Genomic DNA, 25554 nt, shown 5'->3' on the forward strand with positions numbered 1-25554 from the left:
ATTTCTATTTGATTTTGATATCACTGGCAAGTTAAATGACTGGCCCAAAGTAACCTAGCCAATGTGTAGAAGAGGCAGAACCTGAACCCAGGTTTTCTTAACCCCAAGGCCAGCTTTCTACCCACTACACCATGCCAACTGTCATACACACACACACACACTCACACACATATATATATGTATCTGACTTCAGTTATCTAAAAGAAATCAGAATTCTATCAGAATTTGAAAAAAATATAACAGCATAAGTGGGAACAGAATATTTTTGTAAATTTAACATTGCAGATATTCCTAGTTTTGTTGTCCAGTCATTTTTTAGTCATATCTGACTCTTCACGACCCTCTTTGAGGTTTTCTTGGCAAATATACTTGAGTGATTTGCCATTTCCTTCTTCAGCTCACTACAGATGAGGAAACTGAGGCAAACAGGGTTAAATGACTTGCCCAGGGTCACACAGCTAGTGAGTGTCTGAGGCCAGATTTGAACCGAGAAAAATCTTACTGACTCCAGGCCAGGCACTCTATGCACTATGGAATCACCTAGCTGCCCATAGTTTAAGTGGCTTTCATTTTTTTCCTATTTCAATGAGATTTTTGTGTAAGATTTCATAAAAGGTTAAAAACAAACCTCATATGCCTGGGGAGTTGTGTCACATGTGAAGAAGAAAATGAAATAGACACAGTGTGGTCCCTTTATTAGCTTAATATAAAAAAATGTAAATTAATATAATAAATAATATTATAAGCATATAGAAGGGCCCCAAATAAGAATTCAGTGAAGGAAGCTAAACTAACTGTGAATAAATATTTATCTTTTTATATCTGTATATGATAGAGGAGAAGTGATCAGGTTTGTCGGAGGGGGTTAGGGTGAGTGACGAAAAACAAGGAGATCCCAGGAAGATGTAAATGGTGATAAAGCAAAATGGAGCATTTAATGTGAAAGAGAATGATGAGTCTTGGGCTATGCTACAGGAAGAGAGTGCACACAATTTCAATTAAGAATTCCAGTTTAAAAGAAGGAATAATTTCCAAGAGAAGCTCAGTTACTCCAATGTTTTCTTCTCTTAGATCTACCCCTTGATTTTAGTTACTTGTGGCTACAACTGTGTTTTGTACATACTTTATTTCTTCATGTATCTTTTATTTCATTTGGTGTAGGTATACCCTCTAGTAACAGACTGCTGCCCTTTCATGCCTTAGTAAATGATCTTCTAGATTTCCCATGCCTGAAAAATTAATTACTACTCAACCACATCTAATGATGAACCTCTCTGAACTGAGCTGGGCTGCCCTTTAGACAGAAGACCAATAGTCCATCACTGGGCCTACATTCAAACCCTGGCAAGTATTCTATTCCATTGGCACAGCCCTCAAGAAATAAGGGTCACACCCCCTTCCTCTACCCCCTCCCATAACAATGAGCATCAAAGTGCAGGGTGCTAGTGATTCAAGTGAAGTTTTGTACATAACAAAAGATAATACAAAGGCCTTTACTCATCACAAACTGTTCATTTATAATTTACCTTTGCAGATCTATTGGTTCAAAGATGGAAAGCAAATTTCTGCAAGAAGTGATCACTACAGCATTCAAAAAGATCCTGATGGGACCTGCTCTCTCCACACCACAGCCTCCACCCTAGATGATGATGGAAATTACACTATCCTGGCTGCCAATCCCCAGGTAAAGAGAGTTGTGACTCCAGGCTAATCAGGCATCCTGATCCATAATTCTTTTACCAGGTCTTCAGTCTGACCATAGTACTGTTTAGTTGAAAAGTGAAGTCATCCTTTGATTCATGTGAAATTTTGTTTTGTTTTGTTTTCGAATGCTACCTTGTTAGCAATAAAGAATCTTTTAGTTGATGGAAGAGGTGCCTTAACATTTGCTTTAATTAACATTTCTTTGTTTCACTTCTCATTAATCACATCACATACTGTTTTGAAGGAATAATTCTAGATAGTCACTGGTGACAGAAATACAATTTTAATGAATTAAGACCTTTAAATATACATTAAATGAATAAATAAATGAACTAATTAGCTAATTGATTAATTAAGCACTATGCCAAGCACCTGTGATACAAATGGAGAACAGAGACAGTCCTTGTTCTCTAGAAGCTCACACTATAATTAAGGAAGACAACACATAAAAGAAAACTCAGCCTGGAATTCCTGAGGGTGCTGTGGAGAGGTGAATTGTCTGAGCTCATTAAGTTGCATCAGTAAATCCATTACAATGCTCAAGGTCCTCAAAGGCTAGAGGCAAATCAGGTAGTAAGACCCGGAGGACCTTAGGACACTGTGGCAGGTCAGAAGCTAACTTGTAGTTATGGAAAATAGAAACTTTTATGGCAATTAAGTGGTGTTTAGAATGTTTTTTTATGATCTTTCATGGCAGACTAGTAGATAAATAGGTATTGAAGAAGCTGGTTTTGCTGTCAACGTGATAAAGTGTTTTGCAAACCATAAAACACTATTATACAAATGTTAGTTACGGTTTTTACTCCAACCACAGATGGAGATTTCAGTCTCTCCAGGTCTGCTATTCTGTTTGATTCTTGCCTTTGTTTTTGTATTTATCCTCTACAGAGCATCTACCCTAATCTCCTTCCTTTTATTAACGTTGGGTTACCATTACAGGGTTTTCTCTAATTCTTGAAAATTTAAGCTTCTTGAAGACCAGGATATTTTTGTGTTTGTGTCCTCAGTGCTTCACATGTGGCTGGTACTTAGTAAATGCTTATTGGCTGGTTGCTGTATTACCAGTTTACCTCCCTTTTTTTGCCAGACATACTCTAAATAATTTCATCTATCTTACATCTTGGAAATTATTATTGTTATCTTGCTGTAACCTATTCATAGATATGCACACTTTTTTACATTACCCTTTGTGTCATGTGTAAGTTTAATTCTTCTGAGATCATTGTATCCCCTGATTTTAAGACATATGAAGTTATCATCACCAGGAATAGAATGCACAGTTAAGGAAATGGACAGTTTAGAAATATTGAAACTATGATTTCCAAAATGTAATACAAATCAATCTCCTATTTCATTCTAAGGACAGCTTATTATGCACGTAGAGAGCCAATCCAAAATTAAATGATTCTGTGGGCTGCCCATCCAACTGAATGTTGTTGTGATGTATGTCTTAAAATCAGGGGATAATAATCAGGGGTTGGGTATTGAATATAAGCTATTTTTTTAAAGGAAAGATAATAGATCTAGATTAAAAGGGACTTTAAGGGCCATCTAGTCCATCTCCCTCATTTTAGAGGTGAAGAAAGTGAGGCACAGAGATTAAGATTGTTCTCATTTTGATGCTTATTATTTACATTGGTCACATTGTTTCCCCTTGCAAGGATTTGCTTTCCTTATCTTCAAAATGAGGGAACTGTATCTAAAGCATTTCTAGATCTAAATATTGTGATTTTCTAACCCAGTCCATATAGTTCTACCTTTCATATACTTGTGGAAAATTAGCCCTAAGGGTGGAACCGGGATAGGAAAGTCTCTAGATAGACTATAACCAGAGTATGAATCAACATAGTCTTCGAAGAAAAATTTCAAATGCTATACTGCCTGTGTGAGGTCCTCTTAACTTATGGCTTCCTCTGCTAATTCCCTTCCACCCACATAAAGGACATAGGGAGTAGCTATGGGCTTCCATAGCCATTACAACTGCAGAAAGAGAAAGGGCCAGATATCAGGAGCATAGCATAGGTCACAGGAGAGTGGTTTGTGGCACTGGGGATGCTGCTGTACTAAAGAATGGTTGAACCTTCATCACAGGTTCCATAATTCTGCCTTGCAGAATTCTAAGGGAACCTTCTCTGGGGCTGGCCAGTCCTATGAAATATTGTCCTGATGTCTATTCCCCATCAAGTGAAAGAGGAAAGGTAGGACAAAAAAAGAGGCTGAATTGTTGACTACTTTGTAACATTGCAAAGAGCCTTCCTAGCCTACTTTTCCAACAAAGGTTAGAACAACACGCCTGCTTTGGTACCCCCAGGATGGGCCTGACTTTTAATTTAAGTCATTAGAATTCCAGAGGCCATTTTTACATGAGCCACTTACGGCTTTAAATGGCCTCCGTACCCATCTAGAATAGAATACAGGTAGTAAAACAATTCATTCATTCCAAGTCACCTTTCCTACCTAAATAAGCCAAATAAAGAGAGGAAAGAAGCAGAAGATCTGGATCCTTCTCACATGGGATAATAAGGCCTTGAGTAATGTGCAGCTGGCTAAATAGAGACATTTATCTCACATGAAAACTGCCATGGGAGATTTTTTTTTTTTGCCCCCTACAGCCTGGACAGATGCTCCTCAAGCTTCTTAACAAGGCTTTGCCAGTATGTCTTAATCCTGAGTGCAAAACTTCCTGCATTGTGAATCTTAGGTCTTCATTTGGCAGATATTGCCAACCACCCAGAATCATGCCAAACCTCATATTGGTTTTGTGAGTCACTATGTAGAAATTGCACTGAGATTTACCACCCACTGGAATCCAGAGTGGTATTTAGAAATGACAGGTGGCAAACCATTTTTGTGCCTAACCCCCAGCATGCTTTATCCTTTGTTTGCTACAGTACCTCCTCCAAGCTCTCTAATAGGGTATTTTGTCATCCCAACCTGATAACATCTGTCAGTCTAAAACTACTTGCTATGCTCTTAATTTTGCAGATTATAACATTAATATTCTAAGAAGAGCCATATCAAAAGTAGCCCCTTTTTTTTCAGGCTCTCTTAATTCCCAAAACACAAGATAGTTTGCATTGTTGTTTAGCCTTCTGCTGAATTTCACTTCCCAGAGAGTTAGTTCTATATAAAGTGCTGAGACAGAACCTGAAGACTATACGATTTTTATTTTCTACCTTGCTTCTTTGCTTACCAAAAAAAAAAAAAAAAGAAGATAAAGGCTGGAAATGGAAAGCAGGGAAGACTTCCCTCTTTTTAAAGTACATTGCAGCCCGCTATAATGTGAAATGACCAGAGGGGAAGAGAAGAGAGCTAGAATGGAAAAGTCGGTTGGTTAATAAAACCCAGACAGTCAAAATTCCCTGAACAGTGGGAACTAATTACAGTAAGCCGCCAGGGAAACAGGGTGAGGATCAGGGTTAAAAAGATGTTGAAGTTCAGTGAGGGCTATGGTCCATAAAAATAGAAGTCCTTTTCAATGATGTCTTCCCACCTGGATTAATCTTTCTGGAATAAATAGCCCTTCAAATTCTGATTGAAAATGTCCAAATTCTGCTTAGGAGAAAACATGCAGTTATGACCATGTACATTCCTTGTATCCTTTTTGGTGTATGCTGAAGGAGAATGAAACAGCTGAAGTTTAGTGAAAATGATCACGTACCATAAGACCAAAATTGAGGCCAAAATGAAAACCTAAGAGAGAATTTATTTTAGAGCCTAATCCTATCTTTAAAACACAATTTAATCTAAACACGAATGTTGTGCTCTGTGTTTGCATGTTGCTAAGTGACCCTGATGCATCACGCCTGTATTCTGGAAATGTTCTCCAGCAGTTGGTAACTTCCTCCAGTTGCATATCATGCTTACAAAAAGAGGCAAACTTCTGCATAGACATGAGTGCTACAAATTGAATTTAATAAACCATGAAATATAAATGTTATTTCCACTTTGCATAAATAACAGTCCTTACACTAGGAATTGGATAAATTTGCAAACTGGAGATTTAATGCAAAAACCCTGTCTACTTAAATATTCCAGCATAGCCCTGGGAGTGCAGCATTGAGCTCTACAGGCTTGTTTGGAATTGAAAAGTCACACACAGCTGGGCTTGTTAGAGAAAGGTGGTCTTGTGGATAATGTTTAGCTTTTGCATTGGGAGTCTCATTTCTGCCAAGAGTTTGCTTCTCTTCATGTAGAAAGCACTACTCAGTCATGGTAGAGATGGGCAAATTAGTAACATTTAATGGGGTAGCAGGAAGAATTAAGGATCATGATTATTAGGGCTAATTTGTGCAGAATAGGGAGAAAAAAATGAATACCCCCTAATTCTTTAGGACTAGATCCTCACAAAAATAAGAGAGTGTCAATTTTGGGATCTGACCTTTTAATACTCTGAAATTTTGGTTTCATCCATCTGTGTATTCATTAATCAAATACTTACAAAGCACCTACTCTATTCAGACCACTGTGCTAAGTGCTCAGGGAGACACAAAGTTTAGAGGACTGTTTTAGCTGATCCTTGACTTTTAAAAATAAAATTTTTGAAGTGTTATTTTTTTTTTCAAATAAATGAGTGAGCATTAATTAAGCACTTACTTAGCACAGTGCTAAGTGCTGGAGATACAAATACAAAGGCAAAGATGGTCTCTGTCTTCAAGGAGCACAATACACAAAGGGGAGCTGGTGTCCAGCACAAAGTCATTTGGTCTACAAAGTTCATGAGCTGAATTTTAAGGAAATGGATTAACACACCCCATTTGGGAACAACAGAAAGTTCATCTGATTATGGTTCACCAGTATAGAACTGGAAAGGGAAGGGAGGAAAAGGTAACTTCATGGGGACAAGGCAACTGACAAGGAGGAGAAGGCAGAGAGAGTCAGTAAGGAAGTAAAGCATGGCTGGGGCTTTTCCTGAAAATAGTGGTTCAGGAGTCACTATTCTGGAGAGTGGTGAATTTAGGGCTAATAATGTTAGAGCTGTATATAGCCTTCAACTCTTTCAAATATTTCAACCAAAAAATTTTCCAATTCATCTACCAAAACAGAGATTCAGGAGGCTGGAGGGAAAGATGAGTTTTCTTCTTGTATCTTTGACTCCTGGATCATTAGATTTGAAAGGGAATTTTTAAGATTCACTACTTCCACTTCCTTTTTTTTAAAACAAATGAGGAAATGAATCCCAGAAACATAAAGTCACTTGCCCAAGGTTACACATTTAGTTGGCAGAGCCAGGATTCGAATTCCTTGGACTCCAAATCCACTATTTTTTTTTTTTTAACTACACTACAGCTACCTCTTTTCACTTACTGACTCACTGCAGGCAGCTGTGTTTCCTCTCCAGATCCTAAAGCTAAAGAATATGTTTTTAGCATGTCTAATATATCTTCCTTATTATAGCAAAATTTCAGTTCAACAAGCCAATTAGGAGACCCTCATAAAGTCTTTGGTAGTAGAATCTTGCTTATAATGTAGGCTAGGTTAGGGCCTTTCTGCAGACCAGGTTCTTCTCTCTTGTCATTTTAGTGCCTTTTTAAAAGGCTTTGGGGATAGAGAGACTGCTGCTATTCAAAAACATCATATATTTTACCAATTAGAGGGTTATCTAGAATAACACGATCTGATAAAAGTGAGTTCCCTTCCTCACCCTCAAGTAATTCCTATTAAGGCAAATTTAAACCCAAGATTTGTTTTTGCTTGATTTTAATATTTTATTGAAGATATAGTCATATCGCTATCACTACCAAGTGACTTCCATCCCTTCAAACAAATAAGCACTGTCAAGCCAAACAATAGTTTGGCCAGGTCTACAAATATACGCCTCATTCTGCTTCTAAAGTCTACCATTCTCTGCCAAGAACCAGGAGGCTTGCTTCATCATCTGTCCCCACAAGTTGTTATTAGACATAGCATTGATAAAGGTTCTAAAGTCTTTCAGGATTGCTTTCCTTTACAATAGTATGGCCATTATGTGTGAAAACTGTTTGGATTATGCTGCTTTCACTCCATATCAGTTCATACAAGTCTTCTTACCTTTCTCTTTTTAATTTTTTTTATTTTTCCAATTAATAAGCATTTTTTTCTCTCCTTTCTACTCCCCTACCACCACCAATGAGGGAAGGAGGGAGGGAGGGGGCAGGAAGGGGAGAAGGAAGGAAAAAAGGAAGGAAGGAAGGAAGGGAGGGAGGGGAGGCAGGAACGGAAGAAGGAAGGAAAAAAGGAAGGAGGGAAGGGAGGAAGGAAGGAAGGAACAAAGGAAAGAAGGAAGGAAGGGAGGGAGGGAGGAAGGGAAGGAAAGGAAGGAAGAGGAGAGAGGGAGGGAGGGAAGCAAACTCTTTTAACAAATATACATAGTAAAGCAAAACAAATTTCCCCATTGGCCAATGCCTAAAAATGCATTTTAAGTCTATCACCTCTCTGTCCAGAGGCAGATAGCATATTTCATCAGACCTCTGGAATTGTGGTTTGACATTGTAATGATCAGAGTTCTATATTAGGCTTTCAAAGTTGCTTTTCTTTATAATATTTTTGTCACTGCATAAATTGCTCTCATGTATTTGCTTACTTCATTCTATGTCAGTATACAGAGGTCTTCCCAGTTTCTTCTGAAAATGTCCATTTTGTTGTTTCTAATTGCATTACAGTCATGTCATTTAATTTGGTTAGGCATTCCCCAATAGATAGGGAGCCCCTTAGTTTCTAGTTTTTGAAAGAAATGAGTCTTTTCTCTCTTACTTTGATCTCTTTGGAGCATCATAGGCCTAATGGTTAAATCCATCTTTTTTTCTTAGAATATCACTGACTAAATTTCTAGATGATGCCTCATTGTAGGTGACCCTGGATTCCTTTCTTAAGTCTTTAATTATTTTAAATGTGAATTTAAGAAAAAGAGCAGAAAAGATTATCTATGAAGATATGAATGTGCAGCTTAGGGGTTTTTTTAAGTATATATTAAATTTAATCTGATAGACTTCCTATGTCCCCTTCTGAATTTCTTTCTGTTCTATTCTGTGTGTGTGATGTTTACTATTTCTTTGACACCTTTTTATTTTTTTTTCCATCATTATCACTACCTATCTCACTCCTCTTCACATCCAAAAGTCTTTCCTTGTAACCAAGTGACCCTGGGGTCTTGAAGGCTCTACCAGGGCAGCACAAGCCCTGGCAGTTCCTGTTCAACTGTAGAGACTTCAAGTACAGGCCCCACATGTGCATGCCTGTCACCCAAGGCCTCAGTAAGGTCAGAGATACTCATCACTAGAAAGTCAGGTACCAGATGATGATTTTTTGTTTTTTGTTTTTGTCACAGAAATTTATGAAATTCTCTGCTGAGGTGTGGAGGGATTGTGATCTGTAATTATTAATGATTGGCATTTATACATGTAGTACCTTAGTATTTATCAAGTGCCTTCTGTAATGCATCACAAGAGGGAGCACTCCTGTGAGCTTGATCAGACATCCTTGAAATCCTGGAGTATGACTTGTTCCAGCATGATTTTGGCCACAATAAAAACATATACAAAAACATGCAAACATATGACAAAAAATACACACAAAGAATTAGTTGTTCCTGAAATGAGAGGATGTATAGCTAACTCTGGAGTCCAAAAGACCTGGATTTAATTCCACATACATGCCCAGATATATATTGCCTGAGTGATCATTGGCAATATACTTAACCTCTCAAGGCCTCAAGCAATTCTCTAAGATTATAAATGCTAGACTGACCAATTTACAATGATGGAGTAAGTTCCCACACGTTGGTGAAATCATAGATCCAGATTTTTTTTTTAAATCACTAAAATGTCAAAGCTCATTAATGAGGAAGCCATATCACCTCTTTACACAATTAAAACTATTCACATAAAACAAAATGTACTAGTCCCTATTCTCCGTCTTCTCCTCAAAATGATTTTGGATTTTATATGTTTATTTATTAAAACAAGCATATGCAGTCTTTTGGCAAAACATCAGTTATTTAAAGTCTAATAGGGGTCTTCTAAGTATGTGACCACCCAGCTTTCCTGTTGCATTTGGAGATTTCCAGGCTTAGATGAGCCTCATTATGAGACTCCAAATCAGTTTAACAATTATGCTTATGCCAAGCATTAACCAACCAGCTAGGATTTGGCCTCCCATGGCCTATGTTTTGGGTAAAAATAAACGTAAAGTAAATCCCAATGGAACTGGTTTCCATTAGTAACATTACATCTCATCTTTTAATGTGGATTTTATGAGAATTCTGTTGAATATATCTGTAGTCCTGACAGAAAACATTTAAATGCTGGAGGGAGTGGGGTGTCTGTCAGAAATATGCCACACATATTTTTGATGTCTTCATGTGATATTCCTCCTGTGTACAGAGATGATTCTGCTTATAACCACTCCATCCAGCCCTGTAATTCTTCTCCCTCCTTATCTCTCTCTCAGGCTCAGAAATCATAGAATATCAAGAATTGTAAGAGACCTTACAATTTATTATCTTTACAATCTTACAATTATCTTTAAAGTCAAAATTCCTTATTTTAGAAGGGGGAAACCAAGACCCTGCAAGGTGGAAGTCTGTGGCCCAAGGTAACACAGATAGTTAGTGATACATTTGGATTTCAAACTCGGGTCTACTAACTTTGTACTACTCTGTGATGCCTCTCTTCTACCTTCTTGCATTCTCTTATTATTCTAGTGCCTGCAATGAAATTGTAACTTTCTTCAATCTCTTGAGTCTTCTACTTTTGCATCTTCCAAAGCACCTAGCATAATGCCTGGGATAAAGCTGTCAGAATACTCAGGTGGCCCACAACAGTCCAAAGTAAGGCCCAACTAGATTAAAATTTAATTGGGAAATATTCCATAAAATAAGTCAGAGGTCTTAAATGTACAGGTTAGTGGCCTTGTTTCTATTTGTTGAACACTACTGTCTTAGGACATAGTGGTCACTCAATAATATTTTATTGTTTGAATGAAGGATTCTGTAGCAATCAGTCAACAAGCATGTATTAAGCAACTGCTCTGTGTTGTATGAGGTGGTGGGCATAGCAAAGACAAAAATGAAATAGTCCGTGCACTCAGACCTGAGGAGCCAACTAACACTCTTTCCAAAAAAAAAAGATAGATAGTGCTTTGGTAGAATTAGATGACCAAGATTCTAAAATCCATATTTCTTTATCATGCAAGAAGAAAATAGTTCTGTATGCATCAGCTGACCTGATTTCATTAATGTAAACAGCTCTTCCACTGAAAGTAACCCCTTCATATCTTAGTAGACAGTCTTTATGAGTTACTGTACCCCCAAAAAATTAGTAGAGTGAATAGTTATAGAAAGTCAAGATGTGTCTTTTACACAATATATTACATGCTTTATCAGTTGTAACAACATTTATGTTAATAGCACTAATGTGCAACAAATTTAATGTCAATCCATGGTATTCATCCATATATTTACCAAACTGAGAGATTAAGAAGGAAATTGATCTGGAGAGCAACTAGAGGAGGATAGCCAGTATGATGAAGAAAGGCATTGAATCTATATTAAATGAAGGTCAACTGAAAGAACCAGGAGTATTTAAGCCTGGAGAGGGAAAGACTCTGGGAAAATGTGATAGATCTCTTCAAGTATTTGAAGGGCTGTTAATGTGGAAGAAGCATTAGACATGTAGGGTCATAGATTTAGAGCTCAAAGTTATATTTGAGGTTACCTAATATGATTCCTTCATTTTAAAAGTGGAGGAAATTGAGACCCAGAGAGGCGAAAGAATTTGCCCAAGGTCATATACTTAGTATAGACCCAATATTGAAACCTACATCCTTGGACTCCAGATTCAGCTTTCTTTCTACTATATCAATTTGTTATAATCTCTGTTAAGACTTGTTCATTTTGGCTCCAGAAGGCAATATCTGTGAACAATGGGTAGCAGTTGAAAGGAGGAAAATTTGTTCTTTGATGCCAAGAAAACTTCACAATTAAAGCTCTTCAAAAGTGGAATGGACTGTGCTGGGAGCTCCTTGAAGAAGAGGCTCAAGTATGTAATGATGGAGATCCTATCTAGTTTGGATACAACTGAGGAAATTCTGTGTTGATCCTTTCTATACAAAGTTTGGCTTCTGCCAGGTATCCAAAGTCCCTTGCTATGGATAATGAAGACTCTACCGTACAGCAAGATGACCAACTACCTCTGTGTTTTTAAGTGTTCTGATAGAAATTCAGAAGATGAAATAGCCCTTACAGACCCAAGGCAGAACAGCTAAGTGTTAAGAGTACTTCATAACTACAGATCTTTCAAAAAGAAAGCAAGTAAGTCTTATAGAATCATTGATTCAGAGTTGAATGTGATCTTAGAGATTGTCTGATCTAATCTTTCATCTAGTTCAGTAAAGTCTTCTGCTCCATCCATGAGATAGGGTCATCCAGTTTGGGTTTGAGCACTTGTTGTCATGGTGTCCTATCTCACAAAGCAGTCCATTACATTTCTGTACAGCTTTGATTTTAAGAAGTCATTTTGATCTGAAATCTGCCTCCCTATAACTTTTCCCTGTTAGTCTTAGTTCTGTCCCCTGAAGCAACATAGAATAAATCTATTCTCTTTTATAGATGTCAGCCCTTCACATTTTCAAAGTCAACTACCATGTTTCCCTTACATCTTTTTCCCCTTGAAGCTAAATACCCCTAATTTCATCAGCCATTTCTCATTGGTTCTTCTCTCTCTCAAAGCCATTATCCTTTGGATGAAATCCAGCTTGTTGATGTCTCTGGAACTCTGTGGTACACAAAATTGAACATCAACCTCCAGATATGTGGCAATATGGCAAGACTAGCCCCTCCATTGTTCTAGACACTATGCTTTTCTGTGTTGCATAAGGGGCATAAGGATTTTGGGGAACCATATTATGTAGTTATCTTAATGTGCTTTTGCTTTTTTAGCAGTTTCCTTAAAGGAAGTCCAGGTCCAGAGAACCCTCAGAGATCTGACTGGTTAAAATTGGCATTGCTCCTCTAGTCTCTTCCACTTTTAATCCTGCTCCCACAGGGGACTCTTAAAGTCAGCTACTCAGAAAAAAAAAATGCCTCTCTGACACCAGTAAGGTAAAAGACATCCCTGCTTTCAAGGAGCTCACAATCAAATGGAGCTGTAATTCCAAGTATGTTAATGGAGAGGGAAGAGGCAGTGGACTCAGACATGACAAAGAAAGGGATCATTTGCTAACCTGGCTAACTACTCTAGATAAAAGAGTTTAATGAGTGAAGAAATTCAGAGATGGTAGGCTAGGAATTTCTAATCCATATTATTTGGTAGCTACATTAAAGCTTTCTATCAGTTTCATTAATGCCCTAAAGAACTTAGCAGGTAAAAACTATTTTTCCCAGTAGTTTGGCCATTATCTGTAAGCAGATCCATTTTTATAGTTATTTAATGCCTAGTGATAAAAATCCTTAAAAAGGCTACACTCTTGGATGAGACTATGATGTTACAAGGAGATGAAATTCCAAATACAATACCATTTGCCAAAGAAACTTCTCACAAAATTCTAATTATACCATGCCAATATTTAATAGCTTTGGAAGTGATGCCCTTGGTCATGCAATTTGAAAATTACTGGGATTGGAGAAAGGTGCTCCCAGGAAGAGTAGAAGAGGGATTAGAATGTTCCAGTTTTTATTTTGGAATCTGCGACAAGCCATAGATGTAACATCAATGCAAGATCATATCCAAATATGTCATGTGAAGGCCTCAGAAATCACTGAGACACATAAAAATGTCAAGGAAAGATATCTCCCTCCCTTTCCTTTTCTCCTCCTTCCTTTTTTTTTCACTGGTACCATTTGTTAGCTTAGGTATTGATTCAGTCCAGGCAGCAATAATTGTAATTGATTTTCTAACTCATCAAAAGCCATCCTAATGTTTATATACAGCTCAGGCAGACAGTAACAGTAGACACCAGATGCTGAACCAGAACACAAAAAGAAAAAGACCTCAGGAGGCACACTGTGTTTTTTCTTGCTCTGAAAAGCTAAATCAACAGTCAATATTATCAAATCCTCAGAAAAAGGAGGGGGCACTCATCACATCAGTGGGCTCCAAAATTTTCCTTATCCCTGGGGGTAAGTGCTTTCCTGGAAAAGGTGAGTTGTTGTTAATGTTACAGGCTGATCTACTATAAAATGTCTTGTTGAAACCAAGAATGAAGAAAGCTGGTTAAAAAATATAGGGGCAATTGGCAATGAAAGTATTCAATTCTGAACCATTTTTCTCCTCCTTTTTTATTTTCCTAATATCTCTGACAGGGCCGAGTGAGTTGTACTGGAAGGCTGATGGTACAGGCTGTCAACCAGAGAGGCCGCAGTCCTCGTTCTCCCTCAGGCCAGCCACATGTCAGAAGGTATCTTATTTATTTCTTGTGCATAGATACTGTAACAGTAAAAAACACTGCCGGGATCATAGTTGGATTCCAAGACAGAATACATTCAGAAGACAGTCAGTACATACTGGAGATGTTTACATTTAACACCTTTCTCGTATTTCTTCATAGGATGTTATAGGTCAAGATAAAGTTTATCTATCCAGTTTTGAAAACCTGTCTAGTTTCCCTGGGGCTTGGTAGAGAGAAAAGACTTTACAATTTCACTGTTTCCAAATAAAAAGCATATTTTGTACATAGCACAATACATGAAAGTGCTGGGTTTTTAAGTCTGAAGCCCCTAGGTCCAGATCCTGGCTCTTGTCTCTACCTGTGTGACCTTGGACATTCTCTTTGGGCCCAAGTTCTGTCATCTGTAAAGTGGACTGAGTATCCTTTAAAGTTCTTTCCAACTCTAAAGCTATGATCCTGTTATTCTCATAAGCAGATATATGTCAATTTGATTTGAAAAAGTGAGGAAGTTCATGACTGTCTCTCCAAGAAGTTGATCATTAGATGCATCTATAAGGTGCTATCTTAGGATTCCTTCATTTAATGACAAGAATACAGGAAAGATCTCTGATTACATCAGGGATGGAACTCCTTCTAACAGTACAGCCTATGAGTTCACATCCAAGTCCCATGGGGACATTGTGCTTTGAGCACACAGAGGTTAAGTGACTTCCATGTAAAAGAGCAGAGAAATCATTTTGAAAATTATCCCTGATTTGGCTTCCTTGGCAAAAAAAAAAATCCATTTTATAAGGAGTTAGTGTTGGAGGTTTCGGTGGAATTCCCATTGATCATAATTATACCAGGGAGGAAATATATTTAATATTGTTTAATTTTACTATGAGATGTTGCAGGCAACTTCTGTTTAACTCTTCCCACAATAAGTGGGATAGAAGCTATTACAAAGGATTTAATTCAGATAAAATGCTCTGTCCCCTCATTTAATGTGGGCAGTCAGGCTAGGTCAGAAAGGCTTTTCCTCAGAGCAAGGGGAATGATGCTAAAACCTCCAACACTAATTCCCCAATGAATGAATCTTTTATGACTCAGGTAGTAAGTAGGTACCAAGAATGGGCTCTCTGACTCTTTAAAGGGCCACTAGCCCAGCCTATATAAAATAGATACTGTCACAGAAAAGCAGCCTCAAAAAGTTCTACATAGAAGCCATAGTCCACAGCAACAACCATTTTGTCTAAAGGCCTTTGTGAAAAAATAAATATGCAGCAGACCCAAAAAACTGTCAGGATGTGACAGAAGGGAGGAGAACGTAGGTAAATATAAGGCAATGGACAAGACTGAATTATGGATCCACCCACGGATGGGTATATTTCAGACAGAGAGCTTTTGTCTATGATATTTGGAAAAGCCCTCCTTGTTTTCCCTGTCCAAATTTAATTGAAACTTCATTCTGTCAACATCTGAAATCCTCGTACTTATTTTTAATCTCTGTTACCACTCACATTAAAACCTATTTCTCTGGACATGGATGCAATGGAATAATAAACACACCATGTGCCTAAGTCAATCTTTTAGTTTCAATTCAGGCTCACCTTGTTCTCCATCTCTTTCTTTAGTCACCTGCAAAGATAATGTATTTTTGCCTCCCTGGTCATTTATATTCATTGTGCTATTTGATGTTGTTTTTTTTTAAAGAGTTCCAATAAATGAGATTGTTTTGCATATATGTATCAGAGCTTCCCTAAAGGGTATTTTTCCTCATAAACTAGACCCATGCTTGGAGCAAGAATAAATGGGTTATAAACAAGCTGACAATTATTTGCCTGTCACAGTAAGAACACTTTGAATTTGTTCCACTATTGCTTTCTCTCTTTGTGTTCTTAAACTTAATTCACTGTGACTCCTGACAGGACTCTTTATTTTTCCTTGTGCTATCTTCTTTAGTCTTCTCTGAAATTAGTTTAAATTATCTTGCTCCTAAGGATGAGTTCTCTAACTAGACTTTTCAAAGGAGAAAGAATATAAAGCATATACATATCCCTGGTAGATTTCTCTTGATTTGTAGTTTCTTTAAAAAGACATTTTTGTAAATTTTGTTGTGATCATGGAGTCAAAGGAAAACATGCCTTGCAGAGTGTGTGTGTGTGTGTGTGTGTGTGTGTGTGTGTGTGTGTGTTTAGGATGGTATGAAAAGGACTGGGGACAGTTAGGTGGCACAGTGTGTAGAGAGTTAGGCCTGGAATCAGGAAGATGTGAATTCAAATCCTCAGACACTTAGTATCTGAGTGACCCTGAGCAAGTCACTTAACCCTGGTCGCCTCAGTTTCCCTCATCCATCAAATGAGCTAGAGAAGAAAATGGCAAACCATTCCAGTATCTCTGTCAAGAAAAAAAGGGGGTCATGAAGAATTGGACATGACTGAAAACAAATAAACAATAAAAATGAAAAGGACAGGCTTCTTATCCAAAATGAGCCTCAATGCAAATGTGTTAGAATTTCATAAAATAAACATTAACTTTGAATTTCCCACAAATCTAAGAGCACAGTGGAAAGCTACAGTAATTTCCATTGAAAAGAACTGGGAGCAAATTAATAGGCAACAGCTGCTGCTACTTCTCACGCAGAATTAGAGGGAAAAAATACTTCATTTGGAAAAAGAAAATTTTACTCTATACAGGGTGTTCCAAAAGTCTTGGTGCTATGAAAATTTTAACATTACTCTCAGACTTTGGGTTACCTGTATAATGCTCAATTTTTAAAATTTACCTTCTTTTGAATTTGCAATGATTTTAAAGGCCCAAAGGTGGCAAAAGTTCAAGCAAGATTTAAACAGTATGAACCGTGCCTATAGTCAGAAGATCTGGCTGGGCTCTTATCTCAGCTGTGCCAGTTACTTACCTGGGCAAACAGACAAAAACACAAGGCAAGTCAGCTTTGAAAGTTTTGGTTGAATTTGTTATATACTTTAAAAGAAAAGCAAGCTGTATATTATAGAGACCTTCAGAATTTCATATATAATCTTTTTTCTGTTCTATCATGTATGTGGATGTATGGGGATTTATTTGGTATTTAGCACTCCAAAAAAATTTTTAAAAATAGCTTGGGCAAGTCATTTAATTTTTCTGAGCCTCAGTTTCCTCAGCTGCAAAAGGAGGAGGGTTGGCCCAACTTGTCTCTAAGGTCCTTTCCAGCTGATTTTAAGGCCTACTGCAAGGCATACACCCTTAAGTTCAGGATTTATTCCCAAATGAAATAATAGTTTCTAATGATTTTTTTATTCCCTTATTGGTTGCCAAAAAAATGAGATTAAAAAATGGAGCTATGTGCCAGCATATCTATTATGACAGAAAAAAAATAAAAGAGCTGAAATCTATGTACCCTGTTTCAAAGACCCCGATCTAGATCACGAGACAGTGGAGATGAAAATGAACCAATTCAAGAACGATTTTTCAGACCTCACTTCTTGCAGGCGCCTGGAGACCTAACTGTTCAAGAAGGAAAACTCTGCCGAATGGATTGCAAGGTAATTTGCTAACTGATTGCTTCCTCTCTCACTTCATCTGAACATCATTACTTTGTACTTCTCTTGTGGAAAAGTTATATAAGATTGAATATCAATGTACAAAAACTTCAGAAAAACTTCAAACAAGACTATTATATCCCAGAGATTTTGAAGTGCTTTCTCACTCTTTCTTTGATTATGTTTCTCATTATTAGTAAAACATCATCCCTGTATATTCACTATAAATATATGGGTAGAGGTGCTGAAGTATTGGTTAACTTGATAAGAAATGCTTCATCCTCCATCTACCCCGTTTCCCCCCAATCTTATGTTTATTTTCTGTCTGGATTTTTTTTTCTGTTCTCCCCTTCTAAGAGAAATTGCAAAAATATCTCATTTTTAGCGTCCCGTTACCTTCTGCCCTATTCAAGATCTTTGACTTTAAATTTTCATTTCAAGCATTTAAGGGCTGGATTGTTCATTTCTAAAATCTTTGGGGCGCCCTCTGCTGGTTCACTTCATAATACAGTAAATTAATTATTCTCTGCTTACCATATTTTTCCATGACAGAGAAACAAGGCCTTTTTTATTCTGGAAGGACAAGAGGTATTGGATGTGTTTTATTATTTTGCTTTTGTACCGTACTTTGATCTAGAAAGGGGTCTCTAAAACAGGATAAATATAGTTCAGATCTTTCAATTGTAAAACTGATGGCAGACCCCCCCAAAAAAATTTTTTTAGATCAGTCTTTTTAAAATTCAACAAATACAAATGTCTTATTTTCTTCCCTCAGTTTAAACCACTTAATTTCAGGGAAATCACTGACAAGACAAACTTACACATAAGAAAAGATTTTTTAATTAGCAAATCAACTTTGTTGATTTTCTTGCTAAGATCTAAAATGGATAAGTAAAATATTAGTGGAAAACTGGACCAGATGATGACATGCTGTGGGATCTACTGCAGGAAAAATGTCAATTATACATTGTAGCTGCACACTAAGTTTTATTCCTTCGAAATATGCCAAAAACTTGAGCTTTTCATCCCTTGGGTACATTCTTAGGAACTGACTCTCCTTGCTTTGGTACTAAGCCTAAGGGAGCATAGCTTTTTCCTTTCCATTAATTGCAAGTATGTATCTCCCCATTCCCACACATTTCTTAAGAACCCAAACTGTTCAAAATGATGTCCAAAAAGGTAACTTTTAACCCCTGAGATCATATAGTGTTACTGTGCCTGGGGTGGGGGGCAAAAGAGAGGGAGAAGTACACAGGGATGTCTCGGGGATGAAACGAAAGGGCATCTTCCTTTTCTTTCACATGAGTAACTGTTCCCATTGGAATGGATCCAATATAGACTGGATGGTTAGAGAAGAAATAAAAATACCAGGCATTTCTCCTCACTTAGAAAAGGAACTTAACTTAGTGGGTTGGCCCTATTGTGTGAGAAAAGTAGATCCAACCTGCTGTGACACTGTTTGCAGTTCTCAGAGAAGCCTGGGGCCTGCCTAAAGCATCCTCCCACCATTCCCATCTCCACATTGCTATCTCTGCTGGTGACAGTAATGCCAGTGAAAATGAGAAGTAGTGATTGTAGAGGTGGAAGGGTGACCAAGGTGAAGCAGTATATCCCTCTCCAATTCTATATTCTCATACTATTTTAGTGCCTAAACTTTTTGCTTTGGTTTTCATATTCATTCTATCTACCTCTGTGGTTTTGATCCCCAAGAGAGATTTGACTGCTTACAATAATTGGAATATCATTTGATTTGATTTTTTAAATATTCTTGCAGAAGAGAAATCCTCCCTTTCATGCTGCTCCCTTTATGTGAGGAGGAGGCATCTTTAAAAATGTTGAGTTGATTCAAAGAATTTAAATTCAAAGCACTGTATATTGTAGACAGGATCAAATGAATGACACGTAGCCAGAATGGAATTTGGAAGTCCAGTGACAGATTTTGGCAGAGTTGGGTCTTCAAAGGGAGAATTGTTTTATAAACCAGCTGACATCTTTTTTGTCTGTGAATTTCCCATGAGAGAAGAGAAGGGGGGGGAAGGGGGAAGTACCCTTAAATGGTACTTTCCTCCCATTCTGAATCAAGAACAAAACTGGAAAGAGCTGACAGATGGCAGCCATCCTCTAGCTTCACAGTGTATCATGTTATTAGCAATTAAATGGCTTTTATCTGATCTCTGGTCAACACAACTATCATGATTTTAAGATGTTAAGATGTTTTCACTGTGATTCTGGTTTGTGGAGATTGCTTTCTGAGTAATCTCAAGTTGCTTTTGTTACTCAGTTTCCAGGGATATTAAAATAATCATTCTTGGTACTGATTGAAATATTAAATAGTATCTCTTATAGTTTTGGCAGTCCCACAGTGAAAGAAGTGATTATACTGTGAGGGCTGAATGAGGTTTTCGTCACTATCATTACTGTTGGTGTTCTGCATTTTTCTTCTCAAAAACTCAGCTAACATTATCTCAGTAATCCTCACATTCTACTAAGCTCATAAGGCACTAAACTTTGTTTTATAACCATTTCACTGATGAAAATTAAACCTTCCCTAACAAGGAAGTCATAGTAAGTATCACGAGTGAGAGAAAGAAAAAGTATTTACTGAGCACTTACGCCAGACACTGGGCTAGGCACCAGAGAGATAAGTAGAAAAACCAAGACAATCCCTATTCTTAAGAAGTTTATATTCTAATGTATGAAGGCAAAATGTAGAGGGGAGTCATGGCCATGGAGAGATTTTTTTGACTAAGGAAGTTACAGGGATATTAAATGTAGTCAGAGTAAATGGTTTGGTACATCTTTTCCAAGAATGGTAGTACTGAATTCATGACAGCAAGAGGTAATCTACAAAGCCAAGGGGCAGGGAGGGGGGTTGAGGGAGAGTAGGTCAAGCACATCATGTGCGTGTCATAAAGATGGCTCTGGAACAGCTTCATGGGGGTCTGGTTCAGTCTAAAAATGGTGAATGTATACCACCAGAAGCCCAGAGCTTCTTAATCAGTGGATGTGTGGATCAGTGGAGTGCCTTTTCAGAGAGAGTCAGGACAGGAGCAGAATGTGAAGATGACCAGGAAACAGGTGTATACGTAGGGCAGGGGGGTGAGTGGGTGGGGGACAGATGCTGAGCTAGAAATGGCAAAAGTTCACCATTTAGAAGCCTAGGAGCCCAGGGTAGGATCTAAGCAATAAGATCCCAGATGGGCTCTTAAGGATTGGAAGGGACCTTAAAAGTCATCTTGAATCTTGTTTAGAGCTGATGAGAACTTTAGAAGTCATAGATAATATCACAGAATTAAGAGCTGGAAGGGATCTTAGAAAACACCTATTCCAACCTCTTTATTTTACTGATGATCTATAGCCCAGAGAGGTTGAGTGATTTACCTAACATTACACAAATTGTAAATGGCAGAGCTGTGATTGGGACTCATGTTCCCTTAATTCCAAATTCTGGAGTTCCTTTCACCAAGTCCTATCAGAAGCATTAATGCTCTCAATCACGGAGATATAGGCCAACTATCCAAGCAGTCATTCAGACTCTCTAGGAAAAGAAATTGATTTATCTCACAAGGTAGCCCATTCCATTATCCAGGAGCTCTAATTAGAAGAAAGGTATTTCCTTTATTGAACCAAAATCTGCCTGTCTGACTTTTACCCTACCGGTCCTAGTTCTACCCTCTGAGCAACATAGACTAAAGCTAATCTCTTTTTCAGCAATGACTGCATGTTGCCTCAGATATTTGAAGATAGTGATTATGTCCACCTAAAATTTTCTCCAACCTATCCAGCCCTATTTTTGCCACCTATTCCCTGATTAGATTGTGAGTTTATTGAGGGCAGGGGTTTTTTTTTTTTTTTGTATCTCCAGCTGTTAGCATAGTACCTGGTGCCTTAATAAATGTGTATTGACTAAATGTCTCACCTTTCCAAAGCTGTCATTCATTTTATGAATCTATAGCAATGAATCTGACTGTTTAAACAGGAAAAAAAAAATCTATCTTACACAAGGAAAATTTGTTAACATAGAGTTCTAAGGAACCTTGGAGGCCATCTCATCCTCCCACCACACTTTTGTTTTACTAATTTGAAACAGTAGCAAGCTATTGTTTGTTCAAAGCATTTTGAGTTTCCATTATAATAACTTTTCTGATTAAGGTCAGTGGATTACCAACACCAGATCTAAGCTGGCAACTGGATGGAAAGCCAATTCGCCCTGACAGTGCTCACAAGATGTTGGTGCGTGAGAATGGTGTGCACTCCTTGATCATCGAACCTGTCACATCCAGAGATGCTGGCATCTACACATGTGTAGCTACCAACAGAGCTGGGCAGAACTCATTCAGCCTGGAACTTATTGTTGCTGGTAATTATTTTGGAACACATATGTGTCTCTTTGAACAGCAGACTATATGGCACTGTCTTTTCTGTGTATTTTGCCACACGATTCCATTTGCATTTCCAGTCACCATGTACCATCAAAATGCCAACACAGTCAGTACAGGTACAAGACATGGCAAATGACTTGTACCAGCCAATAGTCAGCCATTGCTTTTATCAGACTCTTTCCTCTTTCCTGACTACTTCCCACCAGCTTAACCAGAGGAGAAAGAATTCTAAGCAGCATTTTGCCAGCTCATTCATTTTTCTATGTATAAGATTGTTCTCTACTGGAAGAGAGGGAAAGAATGACAATTACAACTTCCAGGGAGTTGACATTATAGCTTTGTGCCTGCATATGTCTAGCCGTTCCCTTTACAGAATTTACCTTTACATTAACCTTTACAGAAGATCCCTTGTCCTTATCTGAATGAGTGAATGAATAGCATTTAACATGCAGAGGTGACTCTGCCTTGCCTCCAGATTCAAATTAATCTCGAGTTTGCTGTATTATTTTTCACTCTATCAATATGTCTTTTCCTTTCCCTGTCATACACCTCCTGCATGAAATTCTTTACTTCTCACATTATACTAACTTCTCACTGGAATAGGCTGCACCTCATTATTAATTTGCACGCCATTAGGTAGTGACTTATTTGGCCAAAGCAATGTATTCACTGATAATATAGTAGGCAAAATAAGGAAGAATGTTGTGTCAGAATACAATTCTTATTGGGATCAAAAGCACTTTGTTAACTTTGAAGTGGTATATAAATGGAAGCCATTTGTTGTTGTAAGATGAAAACTCAGTATTATGAGTGGCTAAGGGAGAGTTTCATAGCATTCTCATGAGTTAAAAACCCGATAAAAATATTGATATTTTCCTCTCCCCCAAAAAAAGCAATTCAATTCAATAAAGTTATTAAACACCATGACACTACATTAGGCACTAGGAATCCAAAGGCAAATGAAGGAGTCCCTGCCATTAGGAGCATTCACTCTATTGAAAACCAAATAATCATATGGGCCTACCTTAGGCCCAGACCAAGAACTATGTACTATATCAGATCAAGGTATGGACCTTTGGAGAAACACATGCCATGATTCTTCACACTTGAACAGAAAGGATTTTTTTCTTCCATGTGTTCTTCCATTAACCTTATGGCAATTTTGTTCTTGTTAAATGTTTATTTGGTTCATTCTGGTTTTCATATACCAGGACCACAGGATTTGGGTCAAATGTCTTGACTTTCTCAAGACATTTGTCAGTGGCTGAGACTCCTAGACATAGTGAATGTTATGAGCTGTCTTTTTCAGCCTGGGATATAAAAATGGCAAATACACTTTTGCATACTGTTCACATCACATTCCCATCCCCCTTAACATCCCGTCCTCCTCAAAAAAGGACAAAACCCAAACAAATTCAACCTTACTAAAACTGTGATTCTCCAAGAGGTGCTAGAGAATTTTGAATCAGGTAGAGACTAGTCTGTTTTGTCAGCGAATCCATTTTGGTTGAATGACCACTAGGGGGTGATATGGACATGCACACATTCAAAAATTGTTTGTGTTCAAGAAAGACATTAGGCCTTATTCTTTTATGAGATTACTACCAGCACTGAATAGGAGGAGTGAAGGCATTAATTCTAGAGACATCAGTTTATGCTTCTATTTTCAGAGACAATGGAAATAAAACTGATTTTTCATACTTCAAAGAGTATTGATTGAATCGGTTGATGAGACTAAGATATTTATGAAGGGTACATGCTCCTGTACACTATCCAAGATCAGGAGGTGATTATAAATACTGCACTCCTCCCATAGATCTATGATCTCACCTATATGTGTCTTCTCTCCAATAATGCATATAGCAAAGCATCCATACCTGTCCAGACCTTCTCAAAAATCCTCCACACTCTGTATTTCATATTTTACTTTAAATCCTGGAACCAAAATAGTCTGGGATCTCCTGCTGTGTAATGATAATGTATACATCTTTCAAGGGCTGCTTAACAAGTACAGAAGATAACTGGGGAATAAATTTGACTTCAGCTAATGCAGTGGCCTTAGAAAAAGTGTGCCATGGTTATCCGTGTCACTAGATGGCATTAGCTGGCAGAAACAATGAATTCCTAGCAAAAGGAATTAGGGAGTGAGGTTAACACAGACGCTTAGGGTTGGGGCTAGCCTGCCTGACAGCCATTCAGTAGAGCAGATGGTCAATAGACTATGTGGGCTGAGTGGCTTGAATTAACTGCTGAAATAAATGAGCAGAATGGAGGATGCACATCAGTTTGGTTAGTGAAAGGATGATCTGGAGATTAGAAAGAAGGGAAAAAGCAAGAGTGGAAAACTAAAAGATGTACTCAGACTATGTTTTAAAAGCGCCTCTGAATCCTGCATATTCCTGGGCACACAGGATAAATACTGATAGATGGTTCCTTTCTTGTTTTCCTAGCTAAGGAAGCACACCATGCCCCTGCATTTCTTGAGAAGCTGCAGAACACAGGAGTTGCTGATGGGTACCCAGTGCGACTGGAATGCCGTGTTTCTGGAGTTCCTCCACCTCAGATATTCTGGAAGAAAGAAAATGAGTCACTCACTTATAGCACTGACCGCGTGAGGTTGGACTGAATCTGTGATGCTGTCAAGTTAAATTAGAGCTGTTTGAACCTGAACTCAATCAGAAACAGGGCTTTTCATATTTAGTAATATATTTATGATAATAAAATCACAATTTATCCTGAACTGTCCCTTATTAAGAGGCACAAGCTTTGGAGGAGATGCTACTGGTGATCTGAGAAAAAAAACCAAGCTTTGCTTAGTCTAACAGTGATATTTAAAAAAAAACAAACCTTTCCTTAGTATTTTAGAAGATGAACCCATTTGTTTTAATAACCAGCCAGGAGAAAAACTTAGCTAGAAATTAAATACACAGATCCCACCCCTTGACGTCCACTCTTATGTTAATGTTAACGGGGCTTGCCTGCCTCTCCAGAATAAGTAGACCCCATTATCTTTGACTTGAAAAATTCTGCTTCTAATGATCTAATTAAAAATAATGCTGCATGTTCGAAGATACTTTTTAAATTTTATTTAGAGCCCTAATGACCTTCTTCTCCTCATCAGCATGCACCAGGATAATCATGGCTACATCTGCCTGCTCATCCAAGGAGCTACAAAAGAGGATGCTGGATGGTATACTGTGTCGGCAAAGAATGAAGCCGGGATTGTGTCATGCACTGCCAGGCTGGATGTTTATAGTGAGTGCCCCTTTATCTCTTGTAGCCATTCTACCCTGAATATTAAAATAGCTGAATGTTGTATCAGTCAGCTTTGCAGGTATCCTGACCAACCTCTATCAAAGCAATCCATTCACAGAAAGGTTTATGTTGCTCTCTTTCTTTCTATTTGTAGTTTCTCGACACTAATAGTGACCCACAACAGGAGAACAAATACACTGTCAAAGTATAAGTCAAGATCTTTGAAATATTAAAAGCAAAATATGCATGCTAATGTTTCTTTGCGTAGTCATCAACTATATAACTGGCTTTTTTACTTAAGCATCTGTAGTAGTAGGCAAAGGCATGATTAC

At 37.8% G+C, this 25554-nt stretch overlaps 1 protein-coding gene across 7 annotated transcripts in view; it reads left to right on the forward strand.

The window, feature by feature from the left end:
• PALLD (palladin, cytoskeletal associated protein) overlaps nt 1-25554 on the forward strand; it is a 554902-nt gene that overhangs the window by 526045 nt on the left and 3303 nt on the right. For all 7 annotated transcript variants that reach the window (XM_072623162.1, XM_072623155.1, XM_072623156.1 and 4 more), the window contains 6 exons: nt 1535-1684; nt 13982-14076; nt 17456-17588; nt 21738-21945; nt 24418-24583; nt 25089-25222. In XM_072623162.1, the coding sequence (XP_072479263.1) occupies nt 1535-1684; nt 13982-14076; nt 17456-17588; nt 21738-21945; nt 24418-24583; nt 25089-25222 (886 nt within the window). The remainder of the gene's footprint in view (nt 1-1534; nt 1685-13981; nt 14077-17455; nt 17589-21737; nt 21946-24417; nt 24584-25088; nt 25223-25554) is intronic.

This window comes from Notamacropus eugenii, chromosome 7 (assembly GCF_028372415.1).
Source record: "Notamacropus eugenii isolate mMacEug1 chromosome 7, mMacEug1.pri_v2, whole genome shotgun sequence".
Lineage (NCBI taxonomy): Eukaryota > Metazoa > Chordata > Mammalia > Diprotodontia > Macropodidae > Notamacropus > Notamacropus eugenii.